This window comes from Pelophylax lessonae (assembly GCF_965119305.1).
Source record: "Pelophylax lessonae genome assembly, chromosome: 6".
In the NCBI taxonomy this organism is placed as follows: domain Eukaryota; kingdom Metazoa; phylum Chordata; class Amphibia; order Anura; family Ranidae; genus Pelophylax; species Pelophylax lessonae.
Window position 1 is genome coordinate 15,786,416 of NC_138773.1, and position 26,826 is coordinate 15,813,241.

Here is a 26,826-nt window from a genome sequence, read left to right on the forward strand (position 1 = left end):
ACTTCTCAAGTAAACTGTTGGTGCAAAACACCTGTCCCCTGCGCTCTGAGTGGTGCAATCCTCTAACTTGGCTATAACCTTGCAGATGTCGAAAACTATAGACACGACAACTCTGGAATGCTTCAGCTTTGCAGCCCCTTTACAATACCAGGGAGGTCTGGAAACTCTAAAACAACAAACAAACACAAGGGCGCACCAGCCTAGTGCATTATCCTTTGAGCAGGTTTATTAAAAGAAATAGATTAAAAATACTCACAAACGAGTTCTTGATAAAAGCACATCAAACAAAGTATAAAATCCTCAGCAGCGTGATCAGGAACCGATCGTCCCCCGAGGCTGTACAGGCTTACGCGTTTCGAGGCTGCGCCTCTTCCTCAGAGCCTATGACTTCTGCCTGCCTACGTTTTCGCCTGAATCCTCAGCACTCAAGCTCCACTTCGGACTTTAACTCACAGGTACCTAACAGACTGGATGTGTTACACACGCCCTGTGTACAGTGATGTCCTTTTTTTATGGATGTGTGTAACATGCATAAACTCTACAAACTAGTTAAGCGTTTTAGTCAAAATGCTGTAACCTAATTTGAGTCTTGATCAGACATGATAGTAAAGGCAGTTTCTGTTGCAGGTGGACAGTGTAAGACTAGTGCCGGTCATATGCATTTCTTCAGTTGACCAGGTGGATTAAGTATCTGATGGACCTAAAAGGTGGCCCATGATCTACAATTTTGGTAACATTTTTTTCATAGAAACTGGCTCATCTGTTTTTATACCTACTTTTATCATAGATTAAATCAATTTGTGAGTTGCAGCAAGAAGGACATATTTTCATTTATTTATGTGTTTTCTTCATTTATTTATTTATTTTTTCAATTGTAAAAAGTGAGTAAAAATATTACAATGGGAAATGAGACAATGTTGAAGGAATTGTTTCTCTCTGGATTATCTGACCTTCCAGATCTTCAGCTCCCTTTCTTTCTCTTCTTCCTTCTCATCTACCTTCTGACAATATTCTGGAATTTGCTGATCGTTGTCCTTATAGTCACTGACTCTCACCTCCATGTTCCTATGTATTTCTTCCTTGGGAACCTGGCCAGTTTGGACCTCTGTTGTTCCTCAGTCACCGTACCACAAATGTTATTTGATCTTCACACCAAAAGAAGAAGGATTACAATGCCGGCTTGTCTAACCCAAGTCTTCTTCTTTTTATTCTTTGCCACTTCTGAGATTTTTCTTTTGACTGTCATGTCCTATGATCGATATACTGCTATTTGTAAGCCGTTACATTACATCCAGATTATGAGTTGGAAAGTGTGTGTACAGTTGGCCTCCATTGTATGGTTTCTTGGCTTTGCTAATGCTTTAGTTCACACACTTTGTACCTTAAAGTTAGAATATTGTGAATTAGATATTATAGAAAGCTTCTTCTGCGACCTTCCACAGTTGTTTCAGATCTCATGCAATGGAGCCTATATCAACATTCTGCTCATCTTTATCTTGGGTGCCTTTCTTGGAGTTGGGTCTCTTATACTGACTTTTTTGCCCTATGTCTCTATATTCAAAACTGTCCTTAAAATGCAGGTTAAAGGTAAAAGGAGTAAAGTTTTCTCTACCTGTACCTCTCACCTGACAGTGGTATTTATTTTTTATTCCTCTGTTATGTTCAATTATTTTCAACCAAATGGAAATCATCATTCCGGTGGTGAGAAAGTGGCACCTGTATTTTACACGGTGATTGTTCCTTTACTCAATCCTCTGATTTACAGTTTGAGGAACCAGGAGTTTAGATCAGCATTTCAAAAATTATTTAAGAAGATCTTCCCACTACAATCCAATAATTATCTAAGCTAAACCCTCATTCAGAGAGAAATATGTGGAAAAAATGTTTACATTAAAATGTATTGATAGGCCAACTTCAGTAAAACTAAAACTCTTCCCTGGGGTGGGGCTACACCTGCATTGCTAGAATTGCCTGATAGTTTTATGTCTAGGGAAAGGTAAAAGCATTTTACTTACCTGGTCTTCCACTCCCCTGGCAAACAGAGCTCCCTCATACTCCATGGGTGGACTGTCCCTCTGTGTTTTCACATGTAGGGATATGGACCCCATATCAGTTTGCCAGACCAGCAGCTGACAAGGCCCGTGGTTACAATCCCATTGGAAAAATAAAAGTAATGGTTCAGTTCACTTATAATCAAATTATTTTTGTTAATTAAGCCCTGATGAAGGCGGGTGCTCTTGGACCCTAAAAATGCATTGGCTACTCTTTGGATTTTCTTCCTGATTTTTATTAGAATAAAGTCACATCGTGACCTCTTAGCAGTGGTGTGTCACTTCAGTTTCGTAGTTACATAGTTACATAGTTACATAGTTAGTGAGGTTGAAAAAAGACACCTGTCCATCCAGTTCAACCTATGGGCGGCACAGTGGTGTAGTGGTTAGCACTTTCACTTAGCAGCAAGAGCATCGCTGGTTCGAAACCCAACCACGACACTACCTGCCTGGAGTTTGCATGTTCTCCCTGTGCCTGCGTGGGTTTCCTCCCACACTCCAAAGACATGCTGGTAGGTTAATTGGATCCTGTATAAAAATAAAAAATAAATGGCCCTACTGTGTATGTATGTGAGTTAGGGACCTTAGATTGTAAGCTCCTTGAGGGCAGGGACTGATGTGAATGTACAATGTATATGTAAAGCGCTGCATAAATTGACAGCACTATATAAGTATCTGAAATAAATAATAAGATAAATGATGAGTGTGTGTTCTGTCAATAGTACTGTATACCCCTGTATGTTGTGGTCATAAAGGTGCCCACCTAATAGTTTTTTCTAAATGATCGATGCTTGCTGCTGATACCACTGCTTGTGGAAGAGAATTCCACATCCTTACTGCTCTGACGGTAAAGAACCCTTTACGCAGTTTAACTACTTCAGCTCCCTTAATGACCAGGCCATTTTTTGCGATTCTGCACTACGTTGCTTTAACTGACAATTGTGCAGTTGTGCAATGCTGTACCCAAATACAATTGATGTCCTTTTTTCCACAAATAGAGCTTTCTTTTGGTGGTATTTGATCACCTCTGAGATTTTTTTTTGTTTTTGTTGTTATTAAACAAAAAAAGAGCGTCACTTTTGAAAAACTATTTTTTACTTTCTGCTCTAAAACATTCCCAATAAAAAAAAAATAAAAAATCGAATTTTTTTTTATCAATTTAGGCCAATTTGTATTCTGCTACATATTTTTGGTACAAAAAAAATCCCAAAAACCGTATAAATTGGTTTGCGCAAAAGTTATAGCGTTGACAAACTACGGGATAGATTTCTGGACTTTTTTTTTTTTTTTTTTTATTAGTTATGGCAGCGATCAGTGATTTTTATCGGGACTGCGACATTGCGGTGGACAGATCGGACCCCTAACTGACATTTTTGACATTTTTTTCACTGTACTAATGACACTGGCAAGGAAAGGGGTTAACACTGGGGATGATCAAGAGGTTAAATGTGTTCCCTATTTGTGCTTGCTAACTGTGGGGGGGGGGGGGGGGGGTTGAACAGAGGCAGAGAGAGATGGGTGATTCAGCTTAGCTTCCCCTGCCTCTCTGACAGAAGAGCCGTCTTGCATTGTTTACATACAAGACGGCTCTTCTTTCAGTGTAGACGGAGATTGCAGGAGACCGGCAGCAATCAAGCCTGCTCCTCCCACAATCTGCTTCCCGCTGTGACTAATGCATCCCGCTGTGCCGCCAAAACTGTGTGCACATAATCACGTAGATCTACGTAATTATGCGCAGCTGAGCCACCCTGCCGCAGTAAATCTGCATGGGGTGGTCAGCAAGTGGTTAAGGTTAAACAGCTTCTTTTCTAATTTTAGTGAATGGCCACGTGTCTTTTTAAATTGCCTTTCTCTGAGTAGTTTGTTCCTTATGCTAGGGTCACCAGTACAGTATTTGTACATTGATATCATATCCTCCCTCAATCGTCTCTTCTCCAGAGAGAATAAGTTCAGTGCTTGTAGTCTTTCCTCATAGCTGAGATCCTCCAGTCCCTTTTTTAGCTTTTTTTCCCTTCTCTGGACTCTCTCCAGTTCCAGCGCATCCTTCCTGAGGACCGGTGCCCAGAACTGGACAGCATACTCCAGATGCAGCTGAACCAGAGTCTTGTAGAGTGGGAGAATTACAGTTTTATTTCTGGAGTGAATCCCCTTTTTTATACATCCCAGTATTCTGTTGGCTTTGCTTGCAGCAGCTTGGCATTGCATACCATTGCTGAGCCTGTCGTCTACTAGGACCCCCAGGTCCTTTTCCATCCTAGATTCCCCCAGAGGTTCTCCCCCTAGTGAGTAACTTGCATTTGTATCGTTTGCACCCAAATGCATTACCTTACATTTTCCAATATTAAACCTCATTTGCCATGTAGATGCCCAACCCATTATTTTGTTCAGGTCTTTTGTAAAATTTCCACATCCTGCATAGAAGTTATTGCCCTGCTTAGCTTAATATCGTCTGAAAATACAGAGATTGAGCTGTTTATCCCATCCTCTAGATTGTTTATGAATAAATAAAACAGGATTGGTCCCAGGATAGATCCTAGGGGGACCCCACTTTCCACACCAGACCATTCTGAGTACCCTCCATTTATCACCACCCTTTGGACTCGCCCCTGAAGACAGTTTTCAATCAAGGTGCTCACCCTATGGTCCATACCTACGTTCCTTAGTTTGTACAGTAAAAGTTTGTGGGGAACTGTATCAAATGCCTTTGCAAAGTCCAGAAAGACCACATCCAGAGGCTTTCCTTTATCTAGATGGCAACTCACTTCTTCATAGAAGGTTAACAGATTGGTCTGGCAAGAACGATTCTTCATGAATCCATGCTGATTACAGCTAATGATACCGTTTTCATTACTAAAATCTTGTATATAATTCCTTATCATCCCCTCCGATAGCTTGAAGACTGTTGATGTAGGGCTAAGCAGCCTGTAGTTCCCACTTTCCATTTTTGTAACATTACATTACAAGCCAAGGTAACATTGAAGATCCTACCCTGGAACCAGATTATTTACATCAACATTAATACTTTTATATGTCGATATCAGTGTGATAACCCTTTGGGCCCAGCATTATTTTTCACCTTTCCTTAACTTGGTGCCAAAGTAATGGGACTTATTCAGACTGCTTTTTACCAGATTAAATTTTTGTAGGAACTGGGTATACTATTACAGCAAATACTATACTAACCACTTGCCTACTGGATACTTTCACCCCCTTCCTGCCCAGGCGAATTTTCAGCTTTCAGCGCTCTCATACTTTGAATAACAATTATTAAAATAAAATGTCAGAATTTAATTTTTATCATTTTTTTTTCACACAAATAGAGCTTTCTTTTGGTGGTATTTAATCACCACTGAGTTTTTTATTTTATTTTTCTAAATAAACTAAAAAACTGAAAATGTAAAAAAAAAAAAAAAAAATGTTTTCATAGTTTTTTATAAAATTTTTCAAACACGTAATTTTTTTCCTTCACTGATGTGTGTTGAGGAGGCAGCACTGATAGTCACTGGTGGGCTGCACTGATGAGCACTAATAGGCACTGATGATGCAGCACTGATTAGGTGGCACTGATGGGCATTTAAAGGTGGCACTGGTGGGCACTGATGAGGAGGAACCAATGAGGCTGCACTGATGGGCACTAATAGGTGGCACTGATAGGCACTGATAAGCGACACTGATATTGAGGCACTGGTAGGCACTGATTAGCAGCACTGGTGGACACTGTTGAGACTGCACTGATAATCAGGACACTGATAATTAGTGCCCTGATTGTCAGTATAGATGCCGGTTATCGGCTCTCTTCTCCCTGTCAGCATGAGGAAAGGAAAGCCAATAATCTGATTGTGTTTACATCCATGATCAGCTGTCACTGGAAATACCCGATCATGCAGTAAAGGGCCACTGTGTTTGGCGCTTTACCCCGATATGTTCTAAGGACTCAGAGATCACAGAGCGTGCAAGCAGCGCGATCACAGGAGGACGTCCATTGATGCCCTCTCAGCAAAGTAAGCCTGCGCTGCATTCATATTTTGGCTATAGTGCAGATGGGAAGGGGCTAATATACTTTATATTTAGTTATACACATACAATGAGTGCACATCCACAAAAAATTCCACACACATCAAGTGAAAAACATCAGTGGTGGCTTGCGCACGATTGAAATGGCCGCTTAAGCCTGGAGCTCTGCAGAGCCAACTGGAGAATCCCAGCTATTCAGCAGGCATCCTGATGCTACACAGCTCTGACATAATTCAGCATTACCACTGGAGCCCCCGCAGTGATGTTGAGGAAGAGGAAGGATGAGCGGTGCCTTCAGCAGGCACCAGGGAGGGGAAAGAACCCTCACCCTTGCCCTGCTGCATTATCGTCTCCGTTCTCTGAGTGGCCATCTTCTTGGTGGGCTCCAGCCTTACTATACACCACACTGATGTATGCTTTTCCTGCGGGACACCAACAGCTGATCCCGGCTAGCCTTCCAGCTGGTATGTGAACCTTGAGCCTGTTTCTATCACAAGTGCTGGGCTCTCCATTTAGTGTTTGGGGTGGGATGAGACTTGGGCTTTTACCTTTTAAATTAAACTGTGTCGTTCACACGACTGTGTTTTTATCTAGACTGTGTGCTTTATCTATGGCCACACAATAAATAATACCTCATGGTTTATATGGAAGCAAGTTTTATTTGTTTATTCATCATCATCCTCCAATTTTGTTTCTCCTTGTCTTTACCAGTAAGCAGCATATACCCTTTGTATTTTTGTTTTGGATTTCAATTCCTCAAGTGGATTGCATGCAGCACAGGACTGGGTCAATAGGATGCATGTTACTACTACATATAACTGCTAGCCAACTCTAAGGTTGAGTACCCTGGGTCTGTTTGTTGCATTTTTAGCGCATTTGTAGTAACTTTACCAAAGCCAGGAAAAGTACCGACAGTTACCCAAAATTTTCACCCAATCTCTTTACAAAATCTACATCTTAGGATCTTTGAAAAACTTTTAGCCAATAGACTTCCTTCCATCCCTGATACACAAAGACCAACTGGGTTTTACCAAAGGTCTCCAAACTGTTGATGCTACAAGGCGGCTGATTAACGTTATTCATCACGCTGACACAACAGTAATGCCTTCTCTGCTTCTTTCCCTTTTAGAGAAGGCGTTCCATGGAGTTCACAGGAAATACCTTTCCCTGGTCCCGAGTAAATTTGGATTTCATGGGAAAATTCTCAGGGCTATACTAGCCCTATACACCAAACCTTCTGTATGAGTTTGCACATTCAATGCTCTCTCTACTCCATTCCCAATATCCAATGACAAGAGGCAGGGCTGTCCCCTATCCCCTCAAATTTTTAACTTAGTAATGGATCCACTAGCTGAACATATAAGAACCAATAACAGGATTTCTGGAATTAATATTGCTTCCCAAGTACATAAAATTATCCTAAAGAAAAAAGGAACGGCTGCACTCCAGATGAGGTCAAAATCCAGGTTTATTGACTGGACATCCCAATGTGACAATTAGTGGCAAGGTAGACGTGTTTCACACACTACAATGTGTGCTTAATCATTACCATTAGTATTGATTAAGCACTGTGGTGACACAAGCCAATTGTATTCCACCAACATCTTAGATCTGTAGTTCTGATTCTGAAAACAGCTGTATGTGCCTATTGTCTTTGTATTTAGGTGTGTTTGCCTTCAAACTGTGGTGCCATTTGCCCATTTCTACTATAGTAGCTCAAATTTGTATTAAATTATTTTTTTAGTTAACCAGGCACCAGGGGTAGTTCAATTTTTTAAGAATCATTTAGAATGTGGGGAGAGGAAGAGGGGAGGGAAATGTGGGGTGGTGGTGCAGTGATGCACACTGATTTTACACATGTTGCCCTCATTTCAGTTCTGAAAAATTAAGCTTATAAATCATGCCATCAAATTATGATGCCATTTGCCACTTTTTAAACCACTCATAGCTAAAGGGCCGTACACACTTGACGAAAATCGGACGAAATATCCTCCTATTTTTCTCTGTCTTCTCGTTCATTACCCTTTTTAGTCGACAGTGCATAAATGTTCACAAAATTTCTCGTCCGATTGTTTGTCCCTCCGTTTTTTTTTTCGTTGAAAATGTCGGCATTGGCTGCTGAAAATTGTGTACACACTAGGCGAAAATCGGACGATTTCACATCGGGCGGGAATTTTCGGCAGATTTTCCACTAGTGTGTACCCCACTTAAGGGCTGTAGCTTTATTTGTATAGTAAGACAGACACCTCCTTGCCACCAATGTCTCCAAAATTTGCCCTATAAGTACTTGAATAAAAACATCATAGGGATATAGCACTGTTTTTTTTTTTCTAGAAAGCCGCCTCCCTGTAGTTTCCCTCTCTGCATGTACTTTTTTTTTTTTTTTTTTTGCCTGTGTCTGGTTAAATGACAAAGAAAAAGTTATTTTGTTCCCGACATTAAAAAAAAAAAAATGATATATTTGGGATATATACTTTTATATCTTTTTAATTCAAAGAATTTTTTATACCTTTTTTAAAATATGGGATTACTACTTTGATGGTAAAAGCAGTCTTAGGCCCCTTTCACACCGGCTTTCCGATCACGTCAGCCTGTACGTTTTTCAGGCGGACCTGATCGGATGCTCCATGCACCCTTATGGGGTAGCAGATGTCAGCGGTGACATGTTCGCTGACACCCGCTGCTATCCGATCCGATCCTGCCCGTGAAATCCAGATGGATGGAAACCCTATTTTCCATCCGTCTGGAGGATTGGATTGGATGAAAACAGACAGGCGGTCTGTTTTCATCTGATCTCCCAGAGAGGAGAGCGGGGCTCTGACAAGTCCTTCGCAGCACAGTAGGCAGAGACGGATCTGTCATCTGCCTGCTCAGCGGGGATTGGTGGATCGATCCCTGCTAAGCAAAATGGAGTCTGCCGGGCGGAAAGCCCGTGTGAAAGGACCCTTAGCATTGTTTGGTGAAAACAAATATGTTCTGCAAAAAAACGACTTGATAAAAAAGCCTTATAAATTAATAAGGAGTAGGTTGGGTTGCTGCTATCTAATAGCAAATCTTTCTTTTTTTTTTTTTTTTTTCCAAAAAGTAACGAATAGCAAATCTAATTTTAAAATAAGAATAATTCAATGGCAGAGTCAAATATGCAATAGCTAACGTTGATGTTGTTACTAATTGTGGTAAATCCATAACACCTTTTACAGATTTAAAATGTATTTCCACTTTAGATTAATACAAAAGGATACAGGGACCTACTGAAACCCACTCAGGGAATCATATAGGCAGATGATGTAACCACAGCAATGCCTTTACACTTCTTCCCCTCTTTTCCATATCCTTTATCTTCCCTGTCCCTTTTTTATTCCTTCTCATCCCCTTCATTCTCCTTTATTTTCCTTAGTTTCTCTTTTGCTCTCCAAATCCCCAAATCAAACACCCTCCTTAGTCACCAAAGGGCCCCTGAGCAAGAACAAACTTTGGGACCTCAGTTTGACTATCATCCAAGTACAACCATATATGATTGATAGATGGATAAATAGAGCTAAATATGGATAGATAGATAGATAGATAGATAGATAGATAGATAGATAGATAGATAGATAGATAGATAGATAGATAGATAGATAGATAGATAGATAGATAGATAGATAGATAGATAGATAGATAGATAGATAGATAGATAGATAGATAGATAGATAGATAGATAGATAGATAGATAGATAGATAGATAGATAGATAGATAGATAGATAGATAGATAGAATGGTGTCAAGAAAAATAATAGAAGCATGTCTAAGTGCTGATCAAGTAGGGAATCTACGTGGCTATTGCTACCAAGAAGCAGAAGGTATACTCATTCTGAGGACAATGCCACTATTACCACCAACAAGGACACTGGATTATCAGGTGCCCTAAGTGGTCCAGCCATGGACTGTATTATGGATTCCTCTTTTTTCCTGGACTTTGAGATTATAGAGAGGAATAATTTAATTGTTTTCTGTTACACATCATTTATGGGTGTTCTGCAATGCTGGTTCCTATTACCGGCACAAGTGCATCTCATTACTAGACCACTGATCCAGATGTAGTAGTACTATTGCCCTTTATGTGCCCTCCCTTGATCCATCCTAATGGCTATAAAGCTTGCCCAGTAGACTGTTTGATGGCAGTGTGTAAGAAGAGGTTTGCTGCACACAGGCAAAGACGTGCTCCTGTTAAAGCCCGCAGGGACTTGGCAATGGTGAATGCGCGTGCGCAAACTCGCGTGGCCACATATACCGCCGCGCACTCACGTTTGCACGCACGCGATGTGTGACAGATGCTGGCACCAAACCCAGCCTTTGCTCAGCACCAGTGCTGCTTTGTCTTAAGCATTGGTTAACCTGTTACCTGCAAACCTGTATCCTGCTTCCAAGTTCCAGACCCGGCTTGTCCTGACCATCCTCTGCTTTCCGCCTGCACCGACCCCAGCTAGCCCTTTGACCTCCGCTCCTGTCTGCTCCTACTGGCTTCTGCACTACCGATTGGCTCCTGATCTGGCTTGTCTCACTACGCTCCTGTCTTCTCCAAATCTGCCCATCCTGTCTGTGAGGGTCCAGTCAGCCTACCCTGCTATCCTGACTTTTGCCTCCAGCACCTGTTGTCTGCACATCTACCTGCTTACCGGACTTACCTGACTATCCCTGTCTGTGGACGCCGGCCTGCTTCCAGCAACCTTCGGGCACTCGTGCTACTCTACATTTTGGCGCCTCCTGTCTGCACTACCAGGGGCCCCGTGTCAGAGGCGTAAGAGAGGCCTTCCTCACCATATCAGGCTCCCCTTCAGGTATGTGATATAGTGACTCCTAGCACTCCAGCATGCTCAGTAAAGTTCAGATTATTTATCTCAACTGGTCTCCTGAAGAAGCAAAACTTGATTCTATGAAATGTGTAGTCTGAGGGCTAGTCCCACCCCTAGTTTTGATATGTTATGCTGTATACTGCTACTTCTTGATATTGAGTATATGTGACTGATACAATACATGCCCATGTGAGTATATGGTTGTGTACCCCGAGAGTGTGGCACACCCTACGGATGACTTTCAGATACTGTTGATGTTATTTATGAAAATTCTATATCTTTACTTTCATATTATAATCATGTATATATATATTTTTTTTTTTTTTTCTTAAATCTTACTGTGTGGGTGCCCTAAAAGTCCACTGGGTGTATTTTGTTGCTTGTTTTCAGTTTCCTATTGTCAAAGTACAGATAGATAGATAGATAGATAGATAGATAGATAGATAGATAGATAGATAGATAGATAGATAGATAGATAGATAGATAGATAGATAGATAGATAGATAGATAGATAGATAGATAGATAGATAGATAGATAGATAGATAGATAGATAGATAGATAGATAGATAGATAGATAGATAGATAGATAGATAGATAGATAGACACATAGGGGGTTATTTACCAAAGCTGGACAGTGCAAAATCTGGCGCAACTCTTCATAGAAACCAATCAGCTTTTAGGTTTTATTGCCACAGCTTCATTGAATAAGCTGAAATTAGAAGCTGATTGGCTGCCATGCATAGCTGCACCAGATTCAGAGTGCACCAGCTTTAGTAAATCTCCCCCATAGATACATAGTTACATAGTAGTTGAGGTTGAATAAAGACATCAGTCCATCCAGTTCAACCTGTACAGGTTGGCCTGCTTATTTCCCATAAACCCTGAATGTTGTGATCTGTGAGATGCACATCCAAGAGTCTTTTAAAAGTAGCCATACTCCCTGCAGCTACCACCAATTGTGGAAGACAGTTCCACATTCTCACCGCCCTTACAGTGAAGAACGCCTTATGCAGCTTAAGGTTAAACCGCCTCTCCTCTAATCTCATTTTGTGGCCAAGTGTTTTCTGGCACTCCTTGGGACTAAATCCTTTTCTACCTATGCTAGGATCGCCATTGAGGTATTTGTAAATCACTATCATGTCCCCTCTCAGACGTCTCCTCTCCAAGGAGAATACATAAATAGATAAAATAACTTAAAAGTCATCCACAACTTGGCCCCCGGCGATATCACTAACCTAAGTTCAAAATACAAACCAAATCATTCTCTGCGTTCCTCCCAAGACCTCCTGCTCTCTAGCTCCCTTGTCATCTCCTCCAGTGCTCGCCTCCAGGGATTTTCCTGAGCCTCTCCCATCCTTTGGAATTCCCTACCCTATTCTGTCCCACTATTTCCAACTCAAACAAAACTTTTCTCTTCAGAGAAGCGGATCCTGCCTCCACCTAACAACTGTACTTTCATTTTCTCCATTAGCTCATCCCCCACAGTTTTTTTACCTTTTTTTTTTTTTTTTTTTTTTCTTTTTAATTTTTCTTTTTAACAAAGTTAAAGGGGTTTATGGTTTATTTTTTTCTCCTTGCTGCGCAGTCTGGCGTTGGGATTTGTCACTTTGATGGCGAGCTGTGCTGCTCTTTCCACAATAGTCTTGCGGTTCTTGGAGGAGACGTTATGAGTGATTTCAGCACAGAAGGACTTTTTGTTCATCCTTAGAACTTCAAGTTCCTTTACCTTGTGTACAAGGAACTTCTTGAAGCCGGTGGGCAGCATGTGCTTGGTTTTCTTGCTACCGTAACCGGTGTTGGGCATCAGGATATGATCCTTGAACCTTCTGTGGGATCTGTTGTCAATACCGCTAGTCTTGCGCCAGTTGGGCTTAATCTTAACATAACGGTTTGACTGGTGTCGGATGAACTTCTTCATCCGCTTCCTAACAATCTTGGGCTTCCTCAGAGGTCTAAGAGCCACCATGGTGCTGATCTGAAGCGTCCTCCTTCTTCGCAGACAGCACAAGGAAGAGCAGTTTCTACCTTTTGTATCACTCTTTTAGATTGCAAGCTTCAAAGAGCAGAGCCCTCTGATTCCTCCTGTATTGAATTGCATTGTAACTGTACTGTTTGCCATAACATTGTAAAGTGCTGTGCAAACTGCTGGCACTATATAAATTCTGTATATTAATATTAATAATTTCAAGAAAAATAGGAGAAGCATGTCTAAGTGCAGGTCAGGCATGGGATCTACTTGGCTATTGCTACCCAGGAACACAGGTACGCTTTTTACCATTTTTTTTACTTTTTCTTACCTTCAATATCTTAGATTTCAATTTTGAACTTTAAAAGATTTACTTTAGAATTACGTATTTATTTGGTGTGTGGATAGGGGATAAATTTATTCAAGTTATGCTTTATTTTCTGTAGAGATTTATTTTTACAGAGGAGCTGTGTTTTAGATTAATCTCAGATGACTGCTGAGCAAACATACACTCCCGTGTGCTCCAGAGATACCAGGGGAGATTTATGTATTATATATATATATATAAGTATGTGTGGATAATACAACTGTATTGTGACTTAGAATGTCACACTGATTTTTTTATTTGATTCAGCAACATGTCTTCATATCAGACCTGCCTGCTACTGAGCTGACCCATTCAGTGGAGAGAACCCCATCCTCTCTATCATCAGCATTTACCTTTGGTGGGGTTATTGGAGGCAATATCCTGAAAGAGCCCAAAACAAAGAAAATGTGCATTATTTGACCTTGCACAGATATCTGTTTCTTATTTTCATATTTGTTTTTCTTTTTACAGGTATTCACTGTTACTTTATAATTAATATCTTCATTTTGAAAAAAAACCTAGCTTAGACTAAATGATAAATAAATATACTTTTTGTTTATACATTTTTTTACCTAAATTTATTTTCCTTACATTTATTTTCCTAATGCTTGAAACTACAATTACATTGGTTTATTTTGTCTCATTTTAAAATTCAGGTAATTCTATTTTAATTATTTATTTATTTATTTATTTTTTGGGGGGGGTATTTAAATTGTCTTATTTTTATTTAGTCAAAACTCATAAAAATTATGACACTGTCACTTTTTTGTACATGCCTCTCATTTGTGTCTTTGATTCTTGGCAACATAAATTAGCAATTTATTAAGTGACTTATATGATGGATTTTCTATAGCATTATGGGATGCTCCTTAGGTTGGTTATTTCATTATTTATTAAATGAACTAAATATTGATGCAAAACAAATAAGCTCTAATTCAGAGCCGGTTCACATACAGGCGACCCGACTTGCCGGGGAGACCTGTAAAGTCGCCCCGCGACCTCGGAGCGGCATGCGCGGACTTCATATCATTGAAGTCAATGCAGGTCACTCCAGGTCGCCCCAGTAGCTCAGGACCCTTTTTCTAAGTCGGAGCGACTTGTGTCGCTCCTATTAGAACGGGTCCTGTGCTAATCTATGGCAGGCGACCCCCGGTGACTTGTCAGGCGACCAGGTCGCCTGACAAGTCGCCCCAGTGTGAACCGGCTCTCAGTGTATATTGTTATCTGAATTGTTTAAATGTTTAAACATTAAAAAAAATGTGCACCTGTTATAATACATTGTATCTATATTTCTTGATCTCTGTTGAGGCATCCATCCTAAGTCACATTTATAAGTATTAGTAAATCTTCATAGATTCATTGAGCATCACTAAATAATGATTGATGCATTCTGAAGGGTTCTTTAGCACACCCTAAGCGTGAACTTTAAGTTACCATAAATATTAGGGTTGATTGATGATTTGGGGACATTTCCTCAACTTCCTCTCTTTTTGGAAGCCGCTTCAGCTCTGTGGCAAGATAGCAGAAATATATTATTCAACAGACTTAAAGTGGTTGTAAAGCCTTAAGGTTGCATTCTATCCATTGGGGTGAAAAACCTTCTGTGCTGCAGCTCCCCCCCCCCCCCCATTTGTTCTTCTTTTTACAGGTATTCACTGTCACTCTAGAATTAATGTAATCATTTTTAAAAGCCCAGCTTAGACTAAATGATAAATAAATAAAATTTTTGTTTATAAAGTTTTTTTACCTAATTCTGTTTCCCTACATTTTTTTTCCTAATACTTGAAACTAAAATTACATTGGTTTATTTTGTCTCATTTTAAATGTCAGGTAATTGTATTTTATTTATTAATTAATTAATTATTTATTTATTTTTATTTGGGGGGGGGGGGGTATTTAAAAGGACATATTTTACTTTGGTCAAAACTGATAAAAATGATGACAATTTCACTTTTTTCACACACACATTATATTCCTATATTTGTTTCTTTGATTCTTGGCAACATAAATTAGCAATTTATTAGGTGACTTATATGAGGGATTTTCTATAGCATTATGGGATGTTCCTTTGGTTGGTTATTTAATTATTTATTTATTAAACTAAATATTGATGCAAAACAAACAAGTTCTAATTCAGTGTATATTGTTATCTGAATTGTTTAAATGTTAAAACATTAAAAAAAATGTGCACCTGTTATAATATATTGTATCTATATTTCTTGATCTCTGTGGAGGCATCCATCTAAATCATATTTCGAAATATTAGTAAATCTTCATAGATTCATCGTGCATCACTAAATAATGATTGATGCATTCTGGAGGGTTCTTTAGCACACCCTAAGCGTGAACTTTAAGTTACCATAAAAATTAGGGTTGATTGATGATTTGGGGTCTTTTTTCTCAAATTCCTCTCTTTTTGGAAGCCGCTTCAGCTCTTTGGCAAGATATGAGAAATATATTATTCAGTAGACCCAAAGTGGTTGTAAAGCCTTAAGGTTTTTCACCCTAATACATTCTATGTATTAAGGTTAAAAACCTTCCTTGCTGCAGCTCCCCCCCCCCCCCCGACCCTATTTTACTTACCGGAGCCTGATCCAATCCAGCAATGTGCAAAAGCGCAGTAGATCCAGCAGCTGTCATTTTCCTAATTGGACAGATTGATAGCAGGAGAAGCCATCGGCTCCCACTGCTGTCAATCAAAAGCTATGACACGGGAGTGAGGGGCAGGGCTGAGTCCCATTGTCTGTGTCAAAGGACTTAAAAACAGACTCAAGAGTGAGCCAGAACGGGGGCCCCCATGGAAAGCAGCTTTCCGTGGGGGTACCTGATGAAGAGCAGGAGCCTGGAGCACCTCTTGGGTGACCCCAGAAAAGGAGCATTGGGGCTGCTCTGTGTGAAACACAGAGCAGGTAAGTATAGACATGCTTGTTGTTTTTATTTTTAAAAAATTAAAGGTTTACAATCACTTTAATAAGTGACCTATATAGAAGTTAAGGTATTTGCATCAAAATGATGGAACCTAATTTGGGTCTTGATCAAACAGGGTAGTAACATAAATTCCTGTTGCAGGGGGACAGTACTAAACCATTGTCTGTCATATAAGCTCCTTCAGTTGACCTATTGGGTTGGACATCTGATAGACCTGATAAGTGGTCCATCATCCCGATTTTTGGAAGAATTATATTTAGAATTTATAAAATCAATCAAAAGGCAGCACTAACAGGTATATAAAAATATATATAATAGTCAATGTTATTAAATAAATCCGTGCATAGTATGGTCAAAAATTGCAAAATTCATACATAATAAAGTGCATAGTATGATCAATAAATACAAAATTCTTATATATTAAAGTGCATATAATAAAGTGCAATCATATAATGTCCACAATGTCCATAGTGCAGTGTATATAGAATTTGGCTCATGTATTCTGTACCCAAATTTGAATCTACATTTGTCTCATAAACTGAATTCCTCTGTCAGTTGCAGAAAAAAAATACATATTTTACTTTATTTATGTGTTTTCTTTTTTTTATTGTTGTTGTTTTATAAAAAGTGAGAAAATATATTACAATGGGGAATGAGACAATTTTTAAGGAATTTTTTCTCTCTGGATTATCTGACCTTCCGGCTCTTCAGCTCCCTCTCTTTCTCTTCTTCCTTCTCATCTACCTTCTGACAATAATCTGGAATTTGCTGATCATCTCACTCATAATCACCAACTCTCACCTCCATGTTCCTATGTATTTCTTCCTTGGGAATCTGGCCAGTTTGGATCTCTGTTGTTCCTCAGTCACTGTCCCAAAAATGTTATTTGATCTTCACACCAAAAGAAGAAGGATTACAATAACAGGTTGTCTAACCCAAGTCTTCTTTTTTTTATTGTTTGCCACTTCTGAGATTTTTCTTTTGACTGTCATGTCCTATGATCGATATATTGCTATTTGTAAGCCGTTACATTACATCCAGATCATGAGTTGGAAAGTGTGTGTACAGTTGGCCTCCATTGTATGGTGTCTTGGCTTTACTAATGCTTTAATTCATACACTTTCTGCCTTAAGGTTATCATATTGTGAAATAGATGTTATAGAAAGTTTCTTTTGTGACCTTCCACAGTTGTTTCAGATCTCCTGCAGCGGAGCCTATATCAACGTTCTGCTCATCTTTATCTTGGGTGCCTTTCTTGGAGTTGGGCCTCTTATACTGACTTTTTTCCCCTATGTCTATATATTCAAAACTGTCCTCAAAATGCAAGTTAAAGGTAAAAGGAGTAAAGTTTTCTCTACCTGTACCTCTCACCTGACAGTGGTCTTCATATTTTATTCTTCTGTTATGTTTAATTATTTTCAACCAAGCGCAAGTCATCATTCTGGTGGTGAGAAAGTGGCACCTGTCTTTTACACTGCAATTGTCCCTCTACTCAATCCTCTGATTTACAGTTTGAGGAACCAGGAGTTTAGAACAGCATTTCCAAACATTTTTAAGAAGATCTTTCCACTACAATCCACAAATTACAGTATCTAAGCTAAACCGTCATTTAACCACTTGCCGACCAGCCACTGCAGATATATGGCGGCAGGTCAGCAGGTTCCTGCGAAACTCTGTACCTGCTGTACAGCACTTCGCTGGAGCAATTGTAGGGGCATACACACACCCATTCGCCAGTGGGAAGCTGATCCAAGGGGCCCCTGGGCACCTGCGATCGTCCCCATGGAGACAGAATGGCGGTCTGCCATTGTAAACACAGCAGACCGTCGTTCTGTCAGCAGGGCTCCTTTGTTCCTCCTATTTGTGTTGATTCAAAAAGCCCATCCCCCCCACAATTAGAAAACACCCGCTAGGCATACGTTTAACCCTTTGATTGCCCCTGAAGAAAGAGACAGAGCGTCTCTAAGTGCAATATGCTTTTAATCCAAGATTATACATACGATATACAACAAACATGGGGTACAGTAATAGAAGGCTCAAACGATGGTGACGGTAGATGGTGGTGAAATCAAGTGTCCAAGGGTGGAATGCAGGTGGACACTGGATTTCACCACCATCTCCCGTCACCATTGTTTGAGGCTTCTATTACTGTACCCCATGTGAGTTGTATATCGTATGTATAATCTTGGATTAAAAGCATATTACACTTAGAGGCGCTCCGTCTCTTTCTTCTTATCCTTTCCACAGAGCCTTGACTTCCCTGTGTTATGGAGCCTGCCCTTCGTTGTGGACTGATTGTTCCTTGATGGACTTCCATACCCTCACAGTATGTCCTATGCACACTTGCACCTCTGTTACTTGAAGGTCTGACATTTTTTGTGTACTGTTTACCACACACCGGTCAAACCGACCTCTGGTAATCACCCTGAGCGCCAGCTAATCTACTGTTTTTTCTTTTTGATACTTCTGAAATATTTCAGGAAAATACTAAAAGAGAATTAAGTATGAAGTTGCTTATCCATTTAAATGTATATGTCCAAGATGGAATATCGTCTTATTTGAAGGAAGATCGAAAGGGAAGTTATAACCACATTAGGCCCTTTTCCCACTTGTGCAACTTGGGACTGCATAGACGCATGACAAGTCGTACTCCATGATTTCCAATGATTACCGTTCATGTGTGAGCAACTTCAAGTTGCAACTACTTCAAATTAGTCCCTGCACTACTTTGGGCCAATTTTCATGCATTTTGAGGTCCATAGATATAGGCATTGCTTCAAGTCCAGTAAAAATCACGGCAAAATTGTGTTAAAATTGCAGCAAAAAATTGTGTCAAAATTGTGGTAAAATCGCGTAAATTTTAGGTTGCTTGGAAGTGTGGAAAGGGCCTTATACTGTATACATAGTGTGTTGTATTTTTATTATTATTTATAATTATTTTATAATTATTATCAGAAAAATTGTTGTATGATACCATAACCATAATCAATAAGTAGTTTAGTATACAAATTATTATTTTTCCTTCCTTTGTATGCGTACAACTATTATTTTAATCACTATTTTAACCACTATATGGAATTCCACCACCTGATAATAAAAATTATCAATGTAATTACTGTTAAACCAGAAAGTACTGATCATAAAATAGGAATAATAGCTACTCTTCAAGGCCTTATACTGTATAATTTTCACAAGGTTCAATTTGTTATAGTGAAACATTATTTTTTTTCCCTCTAACAGATTAGTTATTTCAGTTTGCTATTAAGCTCATAATAATCCTGTTTTATCTGAGAGTGGCAACTAGTGGCCAAGGGAGGTAATGCATAAGCAAATACAGATTTGATGATTAAACAAATTCACCAATCAAGGTTCCACCTCCAGGGCCAGGTTTAGTCAGATTTTTATGAGCATATTGTTTTGCCACCTCAGTGACACCAGGACACAGCTCCAGCATAGCTGGATGCCATTTTGGGAAGGCAAACTACAACCAGTAAATGGCAGCCATCTTAGAGTCTGGCGGTGATCATTGTAAGCAAACAGTCATTTTAAAAGAATAATTATAGCATATCTTCTGTTGATTTGCTTGCTTGGAATAATAAGCTAACTGTTATATTTTTTGGTAACCTAATCACTGTCCCCATGATAACATAACCATTCAAATAAATCTTTTTTTTTTTTTTGCTTCTTTTTAGCAATTTTTTTGTTCTTGGGACTTAAACATTTTGCATAGTTTGATACTTATTCCTTCTGCAGGGGAATAGCAGTTGGATTCCGTAAAACGCAGACTATTTCTGATAGTTAGTTATCATTGGTTATCTACGGGGAGACATTTATTGAAATTAATCCATTATATATATATATATATATATATATATATATATATATATATATATATATATATATATATATATATATATATATATATATATATATATTATATTATATTATATTATATTGTTACAGATTTTGGATTTTTTCTGTAATTATCTTAGTGCCTATATATATCAAAATCGGGCTATTAGTAATGGTGTTTGTAAAGTGACTTTTTTTTGTAAATATTAATTTATTTTCATAATTTCCAGTCCATACTCACATGTTGTGTTATTGCAAATAATTTTGTTTGGCTGAAAATTAACTCAAAATAATTCATAGTTCAGGAATTCTCTGACACAACATAACACAGTGAAGCTGCTAGAATTGCCTTCTAGTTTATGTCTAGGGAAACCTAAAAGCATTTTAATTATCTGATCCTTCATTTACCTGGTCCTTGCCAACAAGGGCAGATTGTCCCTCAGTATCCTCACATCTAATGTAGGGCTATGGACCTTGTATCAGTCTGCCAAGCCAGTTGATGAAAAGGTCTGTGCTTGTAATCTTACTGGAAAAAATAACATTAACAGTTCCATTCACTTATAGTCTAGTCCAGGGATGGTGAACCTTGGCACCCAAGATGTTTTGGAACTACATTTCCCATGATACTCATCTACACTGCAGAGTGCATGAGCATCATGGGAAATGTAGTTCCAAAACATCTGGGGTGCCAAGGTTCGCCATCACTGGTCTAGTCACATTGTTCTCAATTAAGCTTGATTAAAGGTGGGTGCTCTTGGACCCCCAAAATGCATTGGCTACTCTTTGGATCGTCCTCCTGATTTTTATTGGAAAAACTTCATATCCAGACCACATAGCAGTGGTGTGGCATTTCAATTTCTTTTTTTTTTTTGCTACATTACATTACATTGCAAGCTAAGGTGACCATGAAGATCCTCCGGGGTGGCCACCAGCCTGATAAATAGATCATTTACATCCAGTGGAGTATTTCGGTTTTGTGCTGCCCTAGGCCTGACTAAACTTGGGCACTCCTAATTTAAATATGACCCACCCCATCCTGGAAAGGCCACACCCTTTCCTGTTTATGACCCACTCTGTCACCTGTAAACCACAGAAAACAAACAGTCTATCAGTGGCCATCAGTGAAGCCTCATCAGTTCCCATAAGTTCAGCTACATCAGCGCCCATCAGTGCAGCCTCATTACTACCCATCAGTGCAGTCTAATCAGTGCAGCATATCAGTGCAGCCTCATCAGTGGCCATCAGTACAGCCCCATCAGTGGCCACCAGTGCATCATATCAGTGCCCATCAGTGCAGCTTATCAGTCCTGCCTTATCAGTGGCCATCAGTGCATTATATTAGTGCCCATCAGGGCAGCATATCAGTGCAGCTCCATCAGCTTTTTTGCTGCCCCCCAGCAAAGTACTGCCCTAGGCCTGGGCCTTGTTGGCCTAGGCCAAGATACAGCACTGTTTACATCAACATCAAACTTTTAGATAGCAATACCAGTGATATAACCCTATGGGTCCTGTGCTATTATTCCACTTTTCTCAACCTGGTATGAGGACATTGGGACCGTTTTTTACAGGATACAATTTATGTAGGCACATGGTATTCCATGCATCTATTGAAATAGTGCTGCTACCCCCAAAAAGCCCTTAATGATAAACAGGAAAAGATAGAGACTCATGTGCTTGGTTGGCCCTAGTACTTTAGGCTTCCAAAAGACCAATCAACGAGAAAAAATCCAGCACCAAAATCTCTTAAAAATAAGGCATATACATTATAATAAATACATCCAATAAAAGGAATAAATACCAGTAATTAGTGTCGCGTTTCAGCTTCTCACATAGGCCTTAATCATTTTTCTCTTTGATTGGACATACCATTACAGCAAATACTATGATAAGATACACTGCTCAAAAAAATGAAAGGAACACTTTTTAATCAGAGTATAGCATCAAGTCACGTAAACTCCTGGGATATTGATCTGGTCAGTTGCTGTAATTAGCAGATGGGGTTGTTAATCAGATTCAGCTGCTTTGGTGTTAATGAAATTAACAACAGGTGCACTAGATGGGCAACAAGGAGACAACCTCCTAAACAGGAATAGCTTTACAGGTGAAAGGCCACTGACAATTTTTTTTTTTACTACTAATCTGTTCTGACAGTTTTTCACTAATTTTGCATTTGGCTAGGGTCAGTGTCACTACTGGTAGCATGAGGTGATACCTGGACCCTACAGAATTTGCACCGGCAGTCCAACTCCTCCAGGATGGCACATCAATATGTGCCATTGCCGAAAGGTTTGCTGTGTCCCCCAGCACGGTCTAAAGAGCATGAAGGTGATTCTAGGAGACAGGCAGTTACTCTAGAAGAGCTTGACTGGGAAGTATAAGGTCCTTAACCCATCAGCAGAACTGGTATCTGCTCCTTTGAACAAGGAGGAACAGGATGAGCACTGCAAGAGCCCTACAAAATGACCTCCAGTAGGCCACTGGAGTGAATGTCTCTGACCAAACAATCAGAAACAGACTTCATGAGGGTGGCCTGAGAGCCCAATTTCCTCTAGTGGGCCCTGTAGCTTGATTGGAATTTGCCATTGAAAACCAGAATTGGCAGGCCCACCACTGGAACACTGTGCTTTTCACAGATGAGAGCAGGTTAACCCTGAGCACATGTGTCAGACCCTACACTGGTGCAGTGGGTCCTGGGTTCCTCCTGGTGCACAACAATGCCCGGCCTCATGTAGCAAGAGTATGTACCCAATTCCTGGAGGATGAAGGAATTGATTCCATTAAATGGCCCCCATGCTCACCTGACCTAAATCCAATAGAACACCTCTGGGAACTTATATTTGGTCCTTCGGAAACCGCCAAGTTGCATCTTAGGAAATACCCCAGGACAACATCCGTGGCCTCATTAGGAGCATGCCCAGACATTGTCAGGCATGCATCCAAGCACGTGGGGGCCACACAAACTACTGAGGGCCATTTTCAGTGGCTCCAATGAAATTTCAGCAAAATGGACTAGCCTGCTGCATCATTTTTTCCACTTTGAATTTTGGGGTGTCTTTGAATTCAGCCCTCTGTAGGGTGATAATTTTAATTTCCATCAAATAATGTGGAATCCTTTCCTTTCTAACACATTACCCAGTCCATACCAGTATAGATCCTAACACATTACCCAGTCCATACCAGTATGGATCCTAACACATTACCCAGTCCATACCAGTAAAGATCCTAACATATTACCCAGTCAATACCAGTATAGATCCTAACACATTACCCAGTCCATACCAGTATAGAGCCTATACTCATTACCCAGTCCATTCCAGTATAGATCCTAACACATTACCCAGTCCATTCCAGTATAGATCCTAACACATTACCCAGTCCATACCAGTATAGATCCTAACACATTACCCAGTCCATACCAGTATAGATCCTAACACATTACCCAGTCCATATCAATATAGATATCCAGCAGGAAATTTATCTCCATTGAGATTTAATGAGTTTTCAAAGTGTTCCTTTATTTTTTATTTTTTGTGCAGTGCATATATTTATAGTTATATAGTTAAAAAAAGAAAAAAAAAATAGAATCCCATATACACAATCCTATACCAACAGTTGATCCAAAGGAAGGCAAAAAAAAAAAAAACAGCAAAGCATGATCCAATTTTCTCCAGCAGGGGAAAAAAAATGTTCCTGATCAACCAAGAGGCAATCTGATATTCCCTGGATCAACTTTACCTATAAGTGTTAGTATCCATTTATATTATGTACACCCAGGAAAGAATCCAGGCCTTTTTTAAAACAATCTACTGAGCTAGCCAGAATCACCTCTGGAGGGAGTCTATACCACATTTTCACAGCTCTTACTGTGAAGAAACCTTGATGCATTTGGAGAAGAAATCTCTTTTCCATCAGGGGTGTCAAACTGGTGGCCCTCCAGCTGTTGCAGAACTACAAATCCCATCATGCCTCTGCCTATTGGAGTCATATATGTAACTGCAAAGCCTCATGGGATTTGTAGTTCTGCAACAGCTGGAGGGCCGCCAGTTTGATACCTGTGCGTGTAGATGTAAAGAGTGAAAAAAGAGAGAAGAAGTGATTGGCGCTGCCTGGTGAGGTATTGGGAATGTAATTTATGGTTCCTGGCCTCCTGAATTAAGTTATATAAAACTATATATACTGTGATTTAAGGTATATAAAACAATAAATTGGTAAAACTAGGTCAATCTATGTGTAAAATCAATAGTGTCCCATATGTTAATTAAAACATCAAAAAATCTTAAAACATGTAAAAACCAGCATATATATACAATGCGTACAATCGGTGGGTATAAAGTGCAACAAGAAAAGTGCAATAGTGAATATCAGGAGTGCAATGATGAAATAATAAAAAATTAGTTAAAATATCCAATCATAAATAGGTAACCATATCATCACAATCGATAAATATCACCATAAAAAATAAATAAATAAATAAATAATAAATAAATAAATAAATAAATATAAGTGCAATTAGAGTGCATATATATATATAGCTGCCAAAAAATATATATATACACGTGCAAAGGTGTAAAAAAGTGAAAATGATCAAATTGATCTTCCTGCTATACAGCTGTGCAAAAGAAACGGCAGTACAAAAATAGTGGTGTCCTTATAAATTATGAAGCAAATAAATCAAAACACAAGTGCAATCCCAGTGATTCTGGCAGATCCAAAGAAGTCCTAGATGGTATAGTCCATATATAGTGATTATGGTGCTCTATTTTCTATGCCCCGAGTGTGGTGAATGGGCAGAAGGAAGAAGTGTTCCCCTGAGCCTGGGGTCCTGCGCTTACCAGATTCCCTTACCCCTACAGGGGTAAACAGCGGGTCGATAATAAGGGATCGCTCCCATACACTGGCAATCAGGATGTTCCAAGGTCTCGGTCTCTCTCCTTACATAGTATTCAGGTGTCAGCTCAGTAGGTGTAATGAATTCCAATTCAGTACCAGGGTATGTAGAAGAAAAGGGAAGGAGCCTCCGATAGTGTAATATCGTTTAAAAACACTTTATTAATAAAAGAAGGACATGTACTCACATAAAAGTGTAACCTATCGTATGCCCGTCTGGCATAGGAACCGCAACCTCCTCACTTGCGGTGCACGCTAGGGGATGGCGTGCGCATCAACCGCCGGATGTGCGTTCCAGGCCTCGGGTTCGGAAAAACGGAAATGACGTGGTCACGCTCTCAAGAGAGTGCCCCCTTGTCCTCTGTGATGACCTATAAGTGAATAACTCAACACCAAGTTCACTATATGGACCCCTTATATATTTACACATGGTGATCATATCTCCCCTTAATCTCCTCTTCTCAAGAGATCCATGAACAAATCAATAGATCCATTAAAGTTCAAGTGATGAAATAATTAAAGTGGAGCTCCAACCAAAAGTAGAAGCTCCACTTGTTTGCACCCCTCCCCCCCTTCACTGACACATTTGGCACTTCTTTGGGGAGAGGGGGGGAGCGGTTACCTGGTTTTGACAGGTACTAGCTCCCACTCCTGACTCAGATCACCATGGCAATTTGAGCTGAAAGTTCTGCCCCTCTCCTTCCCCCACATTCTTCTGGGACACATTGCAGATCCCAAAAGACTACGGGACGATTCACAAGGCACAGCGAGGTTTGAGCACACTGGCTGTGAAGCTGCAAGGCTGCACTTCCTGTTTCCCTTACTAGAGATGCTGATGCCTGCACCCGAAGCCGATTGAAGAATCAGCTCAGGTGAGGATATCTCTGGATCTCTGGGCAGGCAAGTGTCGTTATATTAAAAGTCAGCATCTACAGAAATTGTAGCTGCTGAAGTTTAATTTTTGGGGGGAGCCTGGAGCTCCACTTTAAATACATACTTTTCCTAATAAATTGGTATTTCCATTTTTACAGTCTTGTTGAAGCGTGTATCTTAATTTCATGTCGAAGGGAGGAATTTCAATTTTGTGTTGTAAGGTCTCATTTTCTGGCATCTGCTTGAGCTCTGTATGGAGGCTGGAAAAAATGAAATGGGAAAAAAATAAAATAAAAAATAAAACAAAAATGATTTACCATACGTCATGCTTGTTCCATGTCATATTGCTTCTATTTAATAAATTCCCTCTTTATCAGTACATGAAGCTTTAATAAGGATTTATATTGCTAGAGAATGAATTTGTTACAAGCACCACATCCCTAAATGGTATTCAATAAGCAAATAGATAGAGTAATGGGACTTTAAAGGTGCTAATGATTAATAAATGATGGAGAAAAAATCATTTTTTGTAAAAGTAAACAAATACAATTTTTATTAAAGATAGTGATACAAGAGAAATACTTTTAAAACATATAAAAGCAGGGGCGTGGCCTGGAGCGGCATGAAGTAGGAAGCTAGTGCACGGAGCTCCGCCGGCTGAATATCCTATTACCCCGTTTATCCTGCATCTCGGACCCTACTTTCTGGCTCTACAGCTTCCTGCTGGTGTCCTGACGCCACGGGTATCATGTCGCCGCCGAAGAAGCCTACAGACACCGTAGCGAAGCTCGATAAGTTCCGCCGTCAGGAGAAGGACAGTGCTGCCCAAGATGGCGCCGAGGCGGGAGCGGGGGGGAGCGTGGTGGCTGCAGACACTACCCGTGTCTTAGATGCAATCTCGGTATGCCAAGCCTCCCTTACGGCGAAGATTGAGGAAGTTAAGATGGACATATCCCTGCTCCGCCAAGACCAGCAGAAGCTGCGGGAACGGGTCGACGAAGCTGAGCACAGAATCAGTGGAGTGGAGGATTCCCTGCCCCCCCTGCAGCATG

The 26,826-nt window shown here is 39.9% G+C and overlaps 3 protein-coding genes across 3 annotated transcripts in view; 2 read left to right on the forward strand and 1 right to left on the reverse strand.

Moving 5' to 3' along the window:
- Positions 1-899: 899 nt before the first annotated feature.
- On the forward strand, positions 900-1,850 carry LOC309558439 (olfactory receptor 5B12-like; the record flags this gene model as incomplete). Its single annotated transcript, XM_082261513.1, has 1 exon — positions 900-1,850. The coding sequence occupies one exon, from the start codon at positions 900-902 to the stop codon at positions 1,848-1,850; it is 951 nt and encodes a 316-aa protein (XP_082117639.1).
- A 10,594-nt stretch (positions 1,851-12,444) lies between these two features.
- LOC309558440 (large ribosomal subunit protein eL32-like) lies at positions 12,445-12,899 on the reverse strand (the record flags this gene model as incomplete). The annotated part of the gene is made up of 1 exon (XM_082261514.1): positions 12,445-12,899. The coding sequence occupies exon 1, from the start codon at positions 12,865-12,867 to the stop codon at positions 12,445-12,447; it is 423 nt and encodes a 140-aa protein (XP_082117640.1). The 5' UTR covers positions 12,868-12,899.
- A 3,908-nt stretch (positions 12,900-16,807) lies between these two features.
- The window catches only part of LOC309558441 (olfactory receptor 8G17-like), a gene marked incomplete at both ends in the record, with an annotated part of 37,611 nt that continues 27,592 nt past the window's right edge, over positions 16,808-26,826 (forward strand). Inside the window, one exon of the mRNA XM_082261515.1 lies at positions 16,808-17,059. Coding sequence (XP_082117641.1) covers positions 16,808-17,059 — 252 coding nt within the window. The remainder of the gene's footprint in view (positions 17,060-26,826) is intronic.